The sequence below is a fragment of the Camelus dromedarius genome, chromosome 6 (genome assembly GCF_036321535.1).
Source record: "Camelus dromedarius isolate mCamDro1 chromosome 6, mCamDro1.pat, whole genome shotgun sequence".
Lineage (NCBI taxonomy): Eukaryota > Metazoa > Chordata > Mammalia > Artiodactyla > Camelidae > Camelus > Camelus dromedarius.
This window is the reverse complement of record NC_087441.1, coordinates 20,421,450-20,436,616: the sequence shown is the minus strand read 5'-3', so window position 1 is coordinate 20,436,616 and position 15,167 is coordinate 20,421,450. Positions and strand designations below refer to the sequence as shown.

The 15,167-nt window shown below is 34.4% G+C and overlaps 1 protein-coding gene across 1 annotated transcript in view; it reads left to right on the top strand.

Annotated features, from left to right (window-relative positions):
• The window catches only part of VTA1 (vesicle trafficking 1), a 61,438-nt gene that overhangs the window by 11,252 nt on the left and 35,019 nt on the right, over positions 1-15,167 (top strand). The window contains exons 2-4 of the mRNA XM_010983699.3: positions 4,238-4,332; positions 6,878-7,005; positions 7,684-7,759. Of these exons, the coding sequence (XP_010982001.2) occupies positions 4,238-4,332; positions 6,878-7,005; positions 7,684-7,759 (299 nt within the window). The remainder of the gene's footprint in view (positions 1-4,237; positions 4,333-6,877; positions 7,006-7,683; positions 7,760-15,167) is intronic.

The following is a 15,167-nucleotide window of genomic DNA, read 5'->3' as shown; positions in this document are numbered from 1 at the left end:
GTTGGAAGAAAGGGAAATTATGTCTAGAGTGAGTGCTTAATATACTGATACTGGTGGTACAGCAGTTTGAGATGGTAATTTAATTATGGAATGACTGGCATGTAAAGGAGAGCACATACAATTATTGGAGATCAGTGTTGGTAAGAATTGAGAACATGGCACTGTGTATGCATTAGAAATAGATTTGCTTTCTTATTGCAGAAAATTCAAAATAACAGTGGCTGAGTAAAATAAAGATTTACTCCTTCATTTAAAAGACAGTCTGTTGTCGGCAGTACCCAGTGCCAGTGTGCCAATTCTGTGAAATCATCAGGGTCCCAAGCTCTCTCCTATTTCAAATCTACAAACCAGCACAAGATTACTAAGTCTTGTAGTCCAGAATATCTACTAGAATTTGTCATCCCACTTCTCTTCTAGGCAGCAGGGAGGAGAAGAGGGGAAGGGTAAGATCTTCCCCTGCTGTCATTCCCCCTTTTAAGGTGACTTCCAGAAATCTCCCTCAATACTGTTTGGTTAAATGATATTATTCTTAGTTACATGGCCATATTTCTCTTTGAGGAATACTGGGAAGTGCACTCCTCTGGCTAGTTACATTACAACTCCCTAGTCATGTAGGGGTCTTGTTAGTAAAGAAGATGGAAAGAAAGGATGCAGGTAGGCACTGAGCAGTCTGTGCCACAAGTATTAGAATTATTCATGTGAACAGTGAAATTTTCAAGATGATGAAAAGATCCTGAGATCCATGGGCACCTACAAGCATAACAAGATCAAATGGAGAGTGGCATGAGCCCTGGACCAGAGTATTTAGAAAACATTGAGACAATACTATAAGTAGCAGTGGGATGCAAAGAGAAAAGCAGTGGGGTGCAAAGATTGTCATACTTGACAGTACTCTTTTAGTTCTCTTGAAAAGACTGCAAATAAAGTGATTTCTTCAAGTGACATCCAGGCTTTAATAAGACAGAGGGAGAAGGTATCTGAGGAGAGGGAGGGGAGTTTTCTGTTTCTGAAACAGTAGTTCCAGGGAATATGGTAGAAGGAATAGGGCCATGAGGAGAGATGTGGGCTACGTTGGAGCAGAAAAATACAGTTTATAAAGGATTGAGTATGCAGTGAGCAGTGATTCCTAATCTTTTGCTCACCTGTCTGTGAGTTTAAAAAAAATTAAACACAAATCTTCAATATTATGTAAATTATTTATAAGTAATATTTCCTTATTGATGTGCTAATACTATGTGTGTATTATAAAAGATGTATAAAAATAGAAGCTTATAAAGAATGAAATAAACATATTAATAGAAATAGTAATACTTTCTTCCCCACAGTCCAGCCAATCTGGGATCATACGGGTCTCAAAGGCTGCAGCCTCAGTGTAGCTTAGGGTGGGGACTGTTGGGGAAATAGGAGCAGTCTGGCATGGCCTAGATTCTGCACTCTACCAGAAGCCTTCTGCTTAAAAAATAAGAACAGGAATATTTAAAATTCTTCAGAAAAAATTGGTAATACAGTAAGACATAGTAAGATTAAATTTGGAGGAAGAAAAAGCATATTATCAGTTATAGGTGTTATTATATGAGGAGATGACATTTGATCTGTGATCTCAGTGTAATCAAATAGCCAGGAAATACAAAAAGTAAAAAAAAAAAAAAATTAAAGAACCACAAATCATTAGCAAAAGAAAAGAATATTTATTAATTGTAGTTGAGACAGGTGCCAGTAACTGGGTGGGGGCAGGGGGCGGGGAGGAATGCAAGTTATTAAAGAGCTAAATTTGAAAAATTAGACCATAGGAAAACCTAGAAAAATCTTGTAACTGAATATTAAGTTTCTTGGAGATAAAAGAACTTTTCAAGCTTAGAATTGATAGGGAAAAGTAATTGCATATAATAGCTTTGAGTACATAAATATTTTGAGCTGTGTTTTAAAACAACATTCAGAAATTGAAAGACGGCATAATATTTGGAGCCTGTATGTTTATTTTCCAAAAAGCTCATGTGATGTACTTTTAATAAAAGAAATGCAACAAAAATTCTGGAAGAAAAACTTGAACAACTCACAAAGAGGTGTTGGGGAGTTCAATCACAATTACGACAACAACAACAACAAAAGAGCTGGCTAAAACAGGCACAGACCTTGAGCAACTCAAGGGATATGACTGTTTTAAAAAGAAGAGGGTGTTCAGCCTTGCTTTAAAAGGCATTGAGTGAGGAGAGGGGGTTAGAACGTGATACGCAAATGGGTAAATGACCTGACAGGTTGCTAAATGTGACTGGTTAAGAGAAAGAGGAAAAAGGTAGAAAATTTAGTCACATTTGTGATCCAAGAAATGGATATTTAAACAAGTGAGTTTTTGGCTTCTTAAATTAGAATCTGTCTTTGACTCAGATTGATACCAGGGTTCATTACCATGCAGTAAAAATCAAAAGCATCATGCTTTTTACACTTTGAGGCGGTATAAATCTGTACAGTACTTTTAACTCCAGTTTTTCTCTCATTAATACCCAGATGGATTAAAACCCTTAAATTTGGTATATGGAAATTTAAATGCGTTAATAAATTAAACTTAAAGCTCTGTCACATGAGATAGCCGTGAAAGTCTAAGCCTTCAAAAGTAGTTCCTTCAGACAAAGCGATTGAAATTAAAAATACACATAAAATACATAACTGTATCATTCGTATATTAATACGTTTTTAAAGAAGGTATGTCGGGTAGACATAATTGAATTGGAAATCCTGAAAGTAGCTAACATACCAAGCCATGTTCTAAAGCTGTAATAAATAAAGCAAAGGGCTAACAAGTAACAAAGCTAGACAATATACAGAATTGGGCCCTTTTATCCCATAAAAACTTAATATATGGTAATGAATGAAAAAAGTGACATTTAAATCAGTGGGGCAGAATGAGCTATTCTTTCATTCATGTATTTATCTATTCAGAAAATGTTTATCGAAGGCCAGGCACTCTCCCAGATGCCAGGGATACATCGGCAAACCAGATAGTCTAAAATTGCCATGGAGTTTCAGTTGGAGTTGTAGTAGGAACAGAAGTAGAAGCTGATTACCTGCTGAGGAGAAAATAAAGCAGGGATAATGTTCACAAGATTCCATTTTGGGGGAATAAACATGATATCCCTCCTTCATACTGTATAAAGAACTGCCACAAGGCAATTTGTTAAAAAAAAAAAAAACAGACAGCCCAACAGAAGATTAGGCAGATTTTTTTCTTTTATTTTGATAGCTAGTCCTGATCCATAAAGGAGGATGTAGAGCTATCCAGTAAATATCTAATACCTTTTTGTATAGTGAACATGTAAACTCAATGAGGTAACACATCCTGAGATTGATAGAAAGTTTGATATCAATTTTTAATTTAAAACCTTTTTTTTTTTGTGAGTTTGGGAGAAATGGGTGCTTGCATGTGTTGTGTATTTAACTGCATGTTGGTCATCTGTTTTGGAGGACAGTTTAAGAGTAGCTCTCAAAGCAACCCAGCAGTTCTATTTCCTGGTATCTACCTGAGGGAATTCTTGAATATATACACAAGAAGGTATGGTAGCTCCACATGACTTACAGTGATAAAAATCTGAGAACTACCTACATGTGTTTTAGTTAGAACGATGTGTCCGTGCTGTGGAGCACTGGCCTGCCACTCAGATCTCCAGAGCATGTTGAACGTAAGGGGTAAACTGTACACACCAGTCCACCAAACCATTCACAGCTCTTATCACTAGGTAAACTGTTTAGGATTGTGGTATCAGAGAGATTTTTAGCATTAGCCTTTATTTTTATTTCAATTCTTTTATTTTATTTTATCAATTCTCCGTGTTAGCCTCAGCTCAAGTCGCATTTCCCACTATCCCAGCGCCTATTGTGTATTATTTATCAGTATCACTTACCTGGCCCTTGGCAAGTGCTCCTGTACATGCTGTTGTTTTACTGAATGCCCTCGCTTACCAGTTAAACCGCAGGTCCCTTTACCAGCTTAGGACCTCGTCCTTTTATTTTTTAAATGTGATACCAAAAAAGAAGATCTTCATAAATATGTGTTACCATCATCATGAATCTTGCATTCTTTGGATAATATTGTTGTGTTCTTTATATTTGTGAATAGTATCTATAGTAAGTCAGAGTTTTATTTTACTTATAAATTCACTTAAATTTTAAATTATTTATTAGACAAAACATTTTGAACATTCAGCCCTGGAAAATTTTCAAATCATCGTATTTTTCTTCATAGGTCGTTTGTATGCGATGCAAACTGGAATGAAGATTGATAGTAAAACTCCTGAATGTCGTAAATTTTTATCAAAGCTAATGGATCAGTTAGAAGCTGTAAGTTAAACACTGAAAATTTATTTTCTGATTAATGTTTAAAATGCCCTTTGATTTGATTTGTGTGTTGTCATTTTAGTTCTTCCTCTTGGTAGCAATCAGTGTCATTATAGCTGAGGAAAATTTAGACAATTTTTTAAAAACTTACGTTATACTGCTTAGGGAGTTGTAATTATAAATTAGTCAGTTTCAGTATCTTTGCATATACCATTGTCTCTTGTCCCAGGTTACTGTGATGGCTTTTGAGTCCTCCTTTCTTAAGCGACAAACCCTTTCTAACCTTCCCTCCGGCAGTCACGTGAATTATTGATTTGGGAATTCTTGAATAGCTGTTACACTAATGAAATGGGCCACTAGTTAGTGACAGGGATGATGAAGAAAGTTGCCTATTGTCTTCCTCCCTCTCTTGGTCCCAGGATAAGATCCTCTCAATGCCCAGGCATTCTCTGCAGCAGGAGTGTGGTAGGTGACTAGTGAGTCATCTTGAACTGTGATACAACTTCACAGGTTATGTAGAAGCACCAATCCAGGGAAAATTGAATGGATTTGATTAGGTGTCAGTGCATCAGGAAGGCAGTGCTAAACCATAGTAATCTCACTTAGTAATCAGGGCTCCACCCTGTACTTCCCATGCCCAGCCATCCCAGTTTCGATTTTAACAGTGTCAAGGTCTACTCCCTGTTAATTCATCTCCTCCAAGGCAGTTGTATTAATGGCTGTGGCTTACTTTTTATTTGCTTATTTAGTTATGTGACCTGCTCAAGAGAATTAGAAACATAAATATTTGATCAGTTGCATTATTTTCTTTAGAGAAACAAAATTTAGACATACTAAAAAATCAAAACATTTATTACCATTTAGCCCAGAGCTCTTTTTTTAATACATGTTGGAAGTTATTCAGATCAAAGCCTAGTTGTATTAAGCAGCCATGGCAGTAGTGTTCTCTCTAACTTTGTATGGTTGTCTTGCCTTCTAACCCAGAACTCTGTCATCTGCTGTTAACCACCCAGGGCACCCCTGGTGGCACCACTGTTGACAACTCAGTTGCCTTTGAGCTTGTCTGATGTTTAATACTGCTAATATGGATGCAGGAAAAATGAGTACTCCTCTTTTGGAGGGTGGGATTTGGAAGTGGGAGGAAGAACGTGTCTGACACATAGCAGTACATTTGTAAAATACCATCTGTAACAGACATTTTATATAAAATATATCTTTATTAATTTTACAGCTTAACAGTAATAGTTAAAATAACAATAGCTTATAAGACAAAACTCAAACAGTTCTTTATAGTAAACAAAATGTAAAATTACATTTGTAAAGGGACTTACCAGGAATTTATTATTATCCACATTAAATAACAAGGAGACTGAGTTTATTCCATGGTGACATTTCTGCCTGTGCTGTAATATTTCTGTTTATAGTTGGAAAACTTTGAGTAATAGTATGTTTTTACTGCCAGATATTTTATGTTGAAGTTGAGATGAAATGATATACTCCCACTAAATTTTCTGGAATTAAATTGCCTGTACAAGTAAATCATTTCACAGTTTGGATATAGTACACTAGTATTATATGTGGGGCCTTTTTGTTTTTGTTTAGGACAGGCATGTCCAAATGTCCTTAAATTCCAATATTCAGTCTCTTCTGGGCCTTAATTATGAAAATGTTTACTTTGCTGATTTTATGAAAAATCTTATGGCTTTTTCAAAACTTAATTTTTTACTGTATAACATTTTTTGAAAAAAAATCAATTTTTAAACAGTAGTGTGGTACTCAGATCTGATATTCCAGAAGATAATTTTATCCCAGTGTGACCGTCCGAGTAAAATATAGGAATTTAGTTTGTTGTTTGTAAAACACTTTAAAGCAGTCTATGTATAGGAAAGGGATTACTTACTGGAAATTTACATGGTTGTCAGTTGTGTTGATTTGAGGTATATATTTGTCTAAATTTTTTAAACTTTCATAATCCCATTCTAAGTTTGTCACCTTACTTAGATCACTTTTTTCATAGTGTGCTCAGAGAGGTCCTTTTTTAGGATATAATGATCCTTCTCATTGTATTTTTCTGTATTTGATAGAAGAAATTGGAATAGAAATAAATTAAAATTTTAAATTATATCGTTAGGGAAGAATTTCTTAATTCCATTTTTAGGATAGCTGGATAATACACTAATTTGAAATATTTGATGCTTTACATAGATAGTTGGATGTATTATCTTTTTTATTCTCGATTTTTTTTTCAATTTTTTGGGAGGAGGGTAATTAAATGTATGTATGTATGTATGTATGTATGTATGTATGTCTGGAGGTACTGGGTTTTGAACCCAGGATGCTAAATTTAGCATGCGCTCTACCACTGACCTATAACTTCCCCTCTATTCTTGATTATTTTGATATTTAGAGCTAAATTATACTTTAAGATTATCCTGAGTGTCTTTATTCAAAATTTTATACACTGGATTTCATTATTAGGATTATTTGTACTTAAGCATACACTTCTGTGAGTCCAGAATTGCAAGTTCTATGTTTCATTTTATTTTAGCTTAAGAAACAGTTGGGTGATAATGAAGCTATTACTCAAGAAATAGTTGGTTCTGCCCATTTGGAGAATTATGCTTTGAAAATGTTTTTGTATGCAGATAATGAAGATCGTGCTGGGAGATTTCACAAGTAAGTAAAGAAAGATAAAATAAAAATTGTAAGTTTGTTTACTATATAACTAGAATTATACACTTTTCTGTTGATCATTTTCAGACTTCTGATTAATGAATTCTATTTTTTAAAAATTACTTTTGTAATCTCAGAATGATTTTGGGTTACAAGAGTGATCCTGTCTTTTAAGAGAAAATAGCTGAAAGAAGAATACTAAGGGCAGGTTTGTTTTCTCAGTAAATATGCCCTAACAAGCCATTCTTTAACATTTAGCAAAATCTGAGTCGATTTTAGCCAAAAACAGCCTAGTTCAATGATACTGATCTTAAAAATTCCCACCCCCATCAATTCAAATGATTGTTCACTGTTATAATAATATTTAAATACAAAGAAATAACACATGGCTTGATATGGATTCAGATAGTACTGTCACTACATTTTCTAAAACCAAAAATATACTATGAAACATTGATGTAGTGTATTTATTTGTAATATGTGTTGTTACTTCCTCCTAATAACAGTGTAGGAGGGAGATTACAAAAGGGGAACCACTGTGTTCTTGAAATCTGATTTTATATAAAACATTAATTTCAGAGTGTTTTTATAAACATTGGAAGTTTTTGTCTTGTAGCTGCAAGACTAATTCTCCATCTTTAATTTTTATTTAAACTAGACGAACTCTCTTTTCTCTTCCAGAAACATGATCAAGTCCTTCTATACTGCAAGTCTTTTAATAGATGTCATAACAGTGTTTGGAGAACTTACTGATGAAGTGAGTGTACATTCTTTACTGTCTTATTAGCTGACAATCAGTATTGTTGCTTTTTATTAATTTTGTTACTGCATTGTTTATTTAGAGCAGCAAGTCCATCAGAAATACAGTATAAGCAAAACATGTGAGTTTAAAATTTCTACTAGCCACATTTAAAAAGTAAAAACAAAAGATGAAGTCATTTTTAACCATAAATGTTTTTATAGTGAGTTCTTTCAGTCCAGTGTGTATTTTACACTCAGCAAGTGCATGGCTACTGTGTTGGTCAGCCTAGGATCAGAGTTTGATTTTATTAAGTGCTTAAATATTACTAATCCTGGATGCTGTTAAATTTCTACACTGTTACTTGGTAAACATACTGGAGGCAGAGACCTTTTTAGGACTGCTTTTTTCCTATTTTGTTTCTATTCAGAACTATGTCATGTTAGTGACTTGAAATCTATGAAGAACATTGCTTTCTCTGAAACGACTTTTCTCAAAATGGTGAGCAGTTCATTGTAAAGTGCCAAACAAAACAAAGCACAATCTATGAGATAAACTTTGTGCTTTCATGAAATAGTATATCAGAACTGTGCAAAAAAAAATCTTTATGTTTTTGTGTAAAATAAAGTTAAGCTCCAGGCTTGATGATCATAAGCTGGGGTTTTGAGTTGGGAGAGATGTGCAGAACATTTCAAAAAATTGTGCCAAATGAGGGACACTTTTTTATTGTGTGACTGTGCCTTTTACATCAAAATATCGAGCATCCCTGGCCCTTGCCCAAACAGCAGTCCTCAGTCAGTCAAATGACCAGGCACCACCAACACATATTTCCAAAACACCCTTTAGGGTGTGGGCAGTGTCTGTTGAGAACCTCTCCTGTCAGGTTTTCTTGAGACTTCATGGTATATGAGAAAACTGAGACCTGGAGTATGAAAACCAGAAACGCTTCTCCGTTTTTTGTATTCAGGAGGCCCTGTGGATCCATTCTGTTTAGCTCCTTTTTTTACTCCCATTTCATGTTATTACTGATCTGGACTTTTTCTTCTCTGTTTTACTAGTATGGGGCTCTGTGCTAGGCAGAGGGCCCAGAGGTGATTTAAACATGACCTTATGGAGAGCTGTGGATAGTTCAGTAGGATTTTGGAGAGTAAGAGGTGGGTGAAGGGAAATAATGAGTCTTCAGATTAGAAAAGTCAGACGTTGTCTGAAGGAAACTAAGGCTTGTATTTATTTATTTATGATTTAAGCACTATTTGCCTAAAACAGGATACAAACTATTGAAACATTTCTTATTTCAAAATAACTTAAAAATATGAGATGTTTTTAAAACTGTGTATAAGTGGTTACTCAAAGCATTTAGCAGTTTTAGTTTTATTCTGAACTTTGAAAACACTAACTAGCAAAGACAGACAGGAAACAGGTGGGAAAAGAATGAGTTTAATGATTTCAGGTTGGTAAGGTAGGTAGATTTTTTTTAAATATATAATTGTGTAGGTATATTTCAGGACTTGCTATATCTTACTTGTTCATTTAGAAAGGAAATGTTGTGGTCTTTATTAACTGTATAATATCCCATAGCTTTTTAACAAAGCTAAAACTTTCTTCAAAAATAGTTGTTTCCCTTGCTTCGCAAAGAATGCTGTTTGAGAAACACTAAAATCTCCAGTAACAGAAAATGGGGAGGAAAGAGGCATTATAATTATCTTATGATTTTTAGCTACATTTTAAATTATTTTTTAATTTTATCTTTGTAATCAAGATGATGTTTTTAATTATATTTTTTTAAAGTTTAAAAAATGTAATTTTTTTCCTGTCAGCTCTGAAAATTTATTTAAAAGAAAAGAGAGAGTTTGCCAGAGCCCAGCCGTACCGAACTCCAAACCAAGAGGTAGTTTTACCTCTCTGGACTTGATTTATCTTCTGTAAAATGAGAAGCCTGGTTGAGCAGATCTCTGAGGTCCCTTGCAGCTCTACCAGTCTATGATTATATGCTCCAAGACTGCAAAGTGATGGAAAGAGGATGGTAAAAAACAAAGATGAAAATGCACACCAAAGAAAAAAAAGGAGGAGAGAAGCAAAAATAGTTTTAGATTAGAAGCTCCAGAAAGAGGGATGAAAAATTACCCATAAAAGTTTTATAGATGATAGGGAAAAGTAGACCCACTGGAAATCATGACAGCAAACAACAGATTAGTAGTAGAAAGAAGGGAGAAGAAAGGTAGCATGGCAACATGGAGGTTGTCAGTGTAGGAGGGAGCAAGTCGGACATCTGGGGTCTCCTGGATGGCATTTGTACATAAAGATTTTGAGTCTTCTAGTTAGGTTCCTTTTATTTAACATTCGAAGCCACTAGTTCCTGAGCTACATTACTGCAATTTACCTAATTAATTAATTTTCCTATTTTAGGCTCTTTTTTTTTCCTGCAACCTATTCTCCTCTTTCATTGTTTTATTGAAGAACTTACCAAAGACTTTTCATTTCCTGGCATTGCAAGTCCCGGCTCCTTCTTGTGCTGCTTCTTACCAGTCCCATCTTACGTTTGTCAGACCAGTCTCCTTACCGCCCTCTCAGCTTAAGTATTACATATTATATTTTGGAAAAAGTTATACTGCAAGTTCTCAAAGTGGGGACTTCATCTCATTCTACTCTTACATCTTTTTTGGCATTGAGTGTAAATTTGCACTGAGGAAAATCTCAAAGTAAAAAACAGTACGTATTTAGGTGGCATTTCAAAAATTGATATAGTTTAGCTTTTCATTTTTCTATCTGTACATGGAGATAATATTCAGAGTTGTTTACGTGGCAGTTCTTTCATAACCCTTCTAAAATGTAGTATGTCTCATTTTTCTTGGTCTATTTCCTGACCTTTTTTCCCTTTTAATTTCATGTCATTTTTCATAGTTGCACCAAAATTTTTAGTCTATATTTTCTTTAGTCTTCAACATAAAAAAAAAGTTCACCTGTTGCTATTCTGTTCCTGAGCTCTTACCTGTTTTAGTTGTACATATTTAGCTCTTTTAACTGTGCTTTATAGAATTCCATCTCAGAATTTGATTAAATTTGTTATCATGTAAACTTCCAGCATTCCTCTAGCTGTCTTGGACTCCGTGTACCAGTTTTAAGCATAGAGTCACCACAATATATATTGAAATTTTTAATTTGTATTTTACAACAAGCAATGTTCAAAACAAACAAGTTATTTTCCTGCCATATTTTGTGTAAACTGCTTATGGCCAATATCATTGGCAGGCTTCCTTCTATTGTATTTTAGATTTATTTCACTTGTAGCAATGTTTGATGAGCTTTGCCATTTTTCCTTGATAATCTAGTTTAGGTTTAATATTTCTAACTTAGGAAAAATGTGAAAATTGCAGGTAAAAGATAATAATACTGTTCTTATCTGTTATGTTTCTGCTAATTTGAGGGAATCAAATGAGTTCAGTATGTTTTCTTGCCCTCACAGTGTTTGTGTTCTAACTCGGAAGGAGAGGCAAAATAACTGAGTATAATGATATATGATATAGTAATGATGGGATACAGTGAAGGAATCTACTCCTGCCATTTGCCTGGCACTGTGCTTACACGCTTTGAATACATCTTATTTCACTTTCACAGCCCTGAATTACCATGGGAAAACAGAGGCAGAAAAATACAATGTGTTCCTTGTCCCCAGATGCTATGGCCCAGAACAATATTCACAAACTGTGATAAAGGTCCCGCGTTTTTGCCCTTCTTAATTTCCATTCTGTTGCAGACTGTTTTGTAAAATACAAGAATAATTAACTAGAAAAATGAAATTTTTAAAAGACATATCGAATACAAGCCTAATTTGCTTTAAGCTTCCTAAATGCTCTCAATTTCTGTACTATCTTGTCACAAAACTGATGAACAGTTTGCAGTCCAGCACCAGTTCTGGGACCACATTTTGATTAGCATCTGTCTGTGGGAGCTCCCAGAGAATCCTGTTTATATCCCAATCTGGGGCTGACTCTCTCTGCTTGAAAAACAGAGCTGTAACAGTACTGGAACAATTGTGTACATGAATAGCTGGCTGCAAAGGAGGTAGTCTGTTTAAGGTATCCATTTGCCTTAGAACGTTCAGAGTTAAGCAGCATCTTATTGTTAGCCTGAAAAACCATGCATGGTAGATCAGGAGAAATTCATCTAATTACAAAATCATGTGTACTGTACATATACCATACCTTATAGACTTTCATGCTCTCACTATACATTGACTGTCTCATTCTTTGTAGTAATTTATAATAATTAGGAAAATATAAGGGTAGTAATGCCTCTCTTACTAGAATAAGAATTTCATGTATCTTGTATTCACTTCTGTAATAATTGCCAAGAACAATGTCTTGTACCTAATACGCAGTTAATTGTAAATGAATGGAATATTTTTGTATGCAGTGTTAGTATAATGTGGTTACGAATACTGCAGGCATTGGCTTCAAAATTCTACATGCCACTTCATAACTGTGTGACTTTGGGTAGGTTATTTGACTTACGTAAGCCTACTCCCACATGTGTAAGATGACGAAAGTTGTAATACCTACTTCATCAAGATGTCCTGGATTTTAAATGAGAAAATGCACGTAAAGCCTTTAACAAAGTACCTAGCATATAGTAAATGCTTAAAAAAAATAGTTTTTGCTTTTATTAGTTGATGGGTAATGTTCTAGCATCCTACATTTAAAGAAGACATCCACAAATACAGAAAATTTAAATGGAAACTGTTCTAATCTACTCAATCTTATATATTAAGATAAATTTATTCAGAAACAAGCATATTATGCATTATTACTAATATGTGTTTAGAGGTGCAATATGTGCAACTGGAGTCCCAAAAAAGAGTTAGAGAGATAATGACCATAGATTTTCTAAAACTGTCTAAAAAAATAGACAAGAAGCTCAGTGTACCCCAACTAAAAAAATACAAAGAAACCAAACCTGAGAACATCATAGTCAATCCAGTGAAGTTCGGTGATGGAAGAGAATGTCTTAAAGGAGCAGTCCTGGGAAATGACATGTTAGGCACAAGGTAACAATACTTTGAAGGTTAGTCAACTTCCCATTTTTCAAAGAGTTGTGGGAAAAAGGTAGTGAAATTCACACGTATTTAAAGTACTGGGTGGGGGGCAGAAGCAAACAAGCAAAAACAAAAACAAAACCTCACAACTCAGAATTCTATATAGAGCAAAGTTACCCTTCAAATAATGAAGATAAGATAAAAGACATTTTCAGGTAAATTAATTCATTACTAGCAGGTCTGCACTAAAGATCTAAAGAACTAAAGAACAGCAGAAAGGAAGTTTTTCAGGCTGAATGAAAATGAATACCAGAGGGCAACTTGGATTTACAGGAAAGAATGAAGTACTCTGCATATGGTATGTAGATAAATATATATTTTCTCTTTTCTTCATTTCTTTAAAAAATGTATGTCTATTTAAGTAAAATTATAACTATACATATAAAACAAATAGCAAATTTTAGGCCTAAATAGAGCTGTATCAATACATACTATAAATGTAGGTGGAGTAACAATCCAATTTAAAAGTGGAGATTTTCAACCGTAAAGGCTCTACACTAGAGCTGATAAAGGAATTTGGCAAGGTAGCAGGATACAAGATTAACATACAGAAATCAGTTGCATTTCTTTACACTAAAAATAACACAACAGAATAGGAAAGTAAAGAAATAATCTCTTTTAAAATTGCATCCAAAAAAATTAAATACTTTAGGATAAATCTGACCAAAGAAGTGAAAGAATTATACATGGAGAACTATAAAACATTAATTAAGGAAATTAAAGATGACTTAAAGAAATGGAAAGATATCCCATGCTCTTGGAATGGAAGAATTAATATTGTTAAAATGACCATAGTACCCAAAGCAATCTACAGATTTAATGCTATCCCTATCAGATTACCCAGGACATTTTTCACAGAGCTAGAACAAATCATTCTTAAATTTATATGGAATCACAAAATACAGAATTGCCAAAGCAATACTGAAGAAAAAGAACTAAGCTGGTGGAAGATTTCACACAATACTGCAGAGCTACACTAATCAAAACAGCATGATATTGGCACAAAAACAGACACGTGAATCAGTGGAACAGAATAGAGAGCCCAGAAATAAACCCACAGACTTATATGGTCAGTTAATCTTTGACAAAGGAGGTAAGAATATACAATGGAGAAAAGACAGTCTCTTCAGCAGATGGTGTTGTGAAAGCCATATGTAAATCAATGAATTTAGAATACTTCTTCACATCATACACAAAAATAAACTCAAAATAGCTTAAAGACTTAAACATAAAATAGTACACTATAAACCTCTTAGAAGAAAACAGGCAAAACATTTTCTGATGTAAATCTTAGCAATGTTCACCTAGGGCAGTCTACCCAGGAAATAGAAATAAAAGCAGAAATAAACAAATGTGACCTAATTAAACTTATAAGCTTTTACACAGCAAAGGAAACCATAAGCAAATCAGAACCACAACATACAGAGTGGGAGAAAATATTTGCAAATGATGCAACTGACAAGGGCTTAACTTCCAGAATATATAAACTGCTCTACAACTTAATAACAAAAGAACAAACAATTCAATCCAAAAATGGGCAGAAGACCTAAAAAAGCAGTTTTCCAGTGAAGACATACAAATGGCCAATAACCACATGAAAAAATGTTCAATATTGCTAATTATCAGAGAAATGCAAATCAAAACTACAATGAGGTATCACTTCACACCTGTCAGAATGGCCATCATTAAGAAGTTGACAAACAAATGCTGGAGACAATGTGGAGAAAATGAAACCCTTCTTACACTGTTGGTGGGAATATAGTTTGGTGCGGCCATTATGGAAAACAGTATGGAGATTCCTCAAAAAATTAAAAATAGACTTACCGTATAATCCAGCAGTCCCACTCCTGGGCATATATCCAGAGGAAACTCTAATTTGAAAAGATACATGCACCCCAATATTCATAGCAGCACAACAGCCAAGACATGGAAACAACCTAAATGTCCATCAACAGATGACTAGATAAAGAAGCTGTGTATGTGTGTGTGTGTGCATACATGTGCACGTGCGCGCACACACACACACACACAATGGAATACTACTCAGTGATAAAAAAAAGAATAAAATGCCATTTTCAGCAACATGGATGGACCTGGAGATCATCATTCTAAGTGAAGTAAGCCAGAAAGAGAAAGAAAAATACCATATGATATCACTTATATGTGGAATCTAAAAAAGAAACAAATGAACTTATTTACAAAACAGAAACAGACTCACAGACAGAAAACAAACTCATGGTTACCAGTGGGGAAAGGGAGTGGGAAGGGATAAATTGGGAGTTTTGAGATTTGCAGATGCTAATTACTATATAAACAAGTTTCTTCTGTATAGCA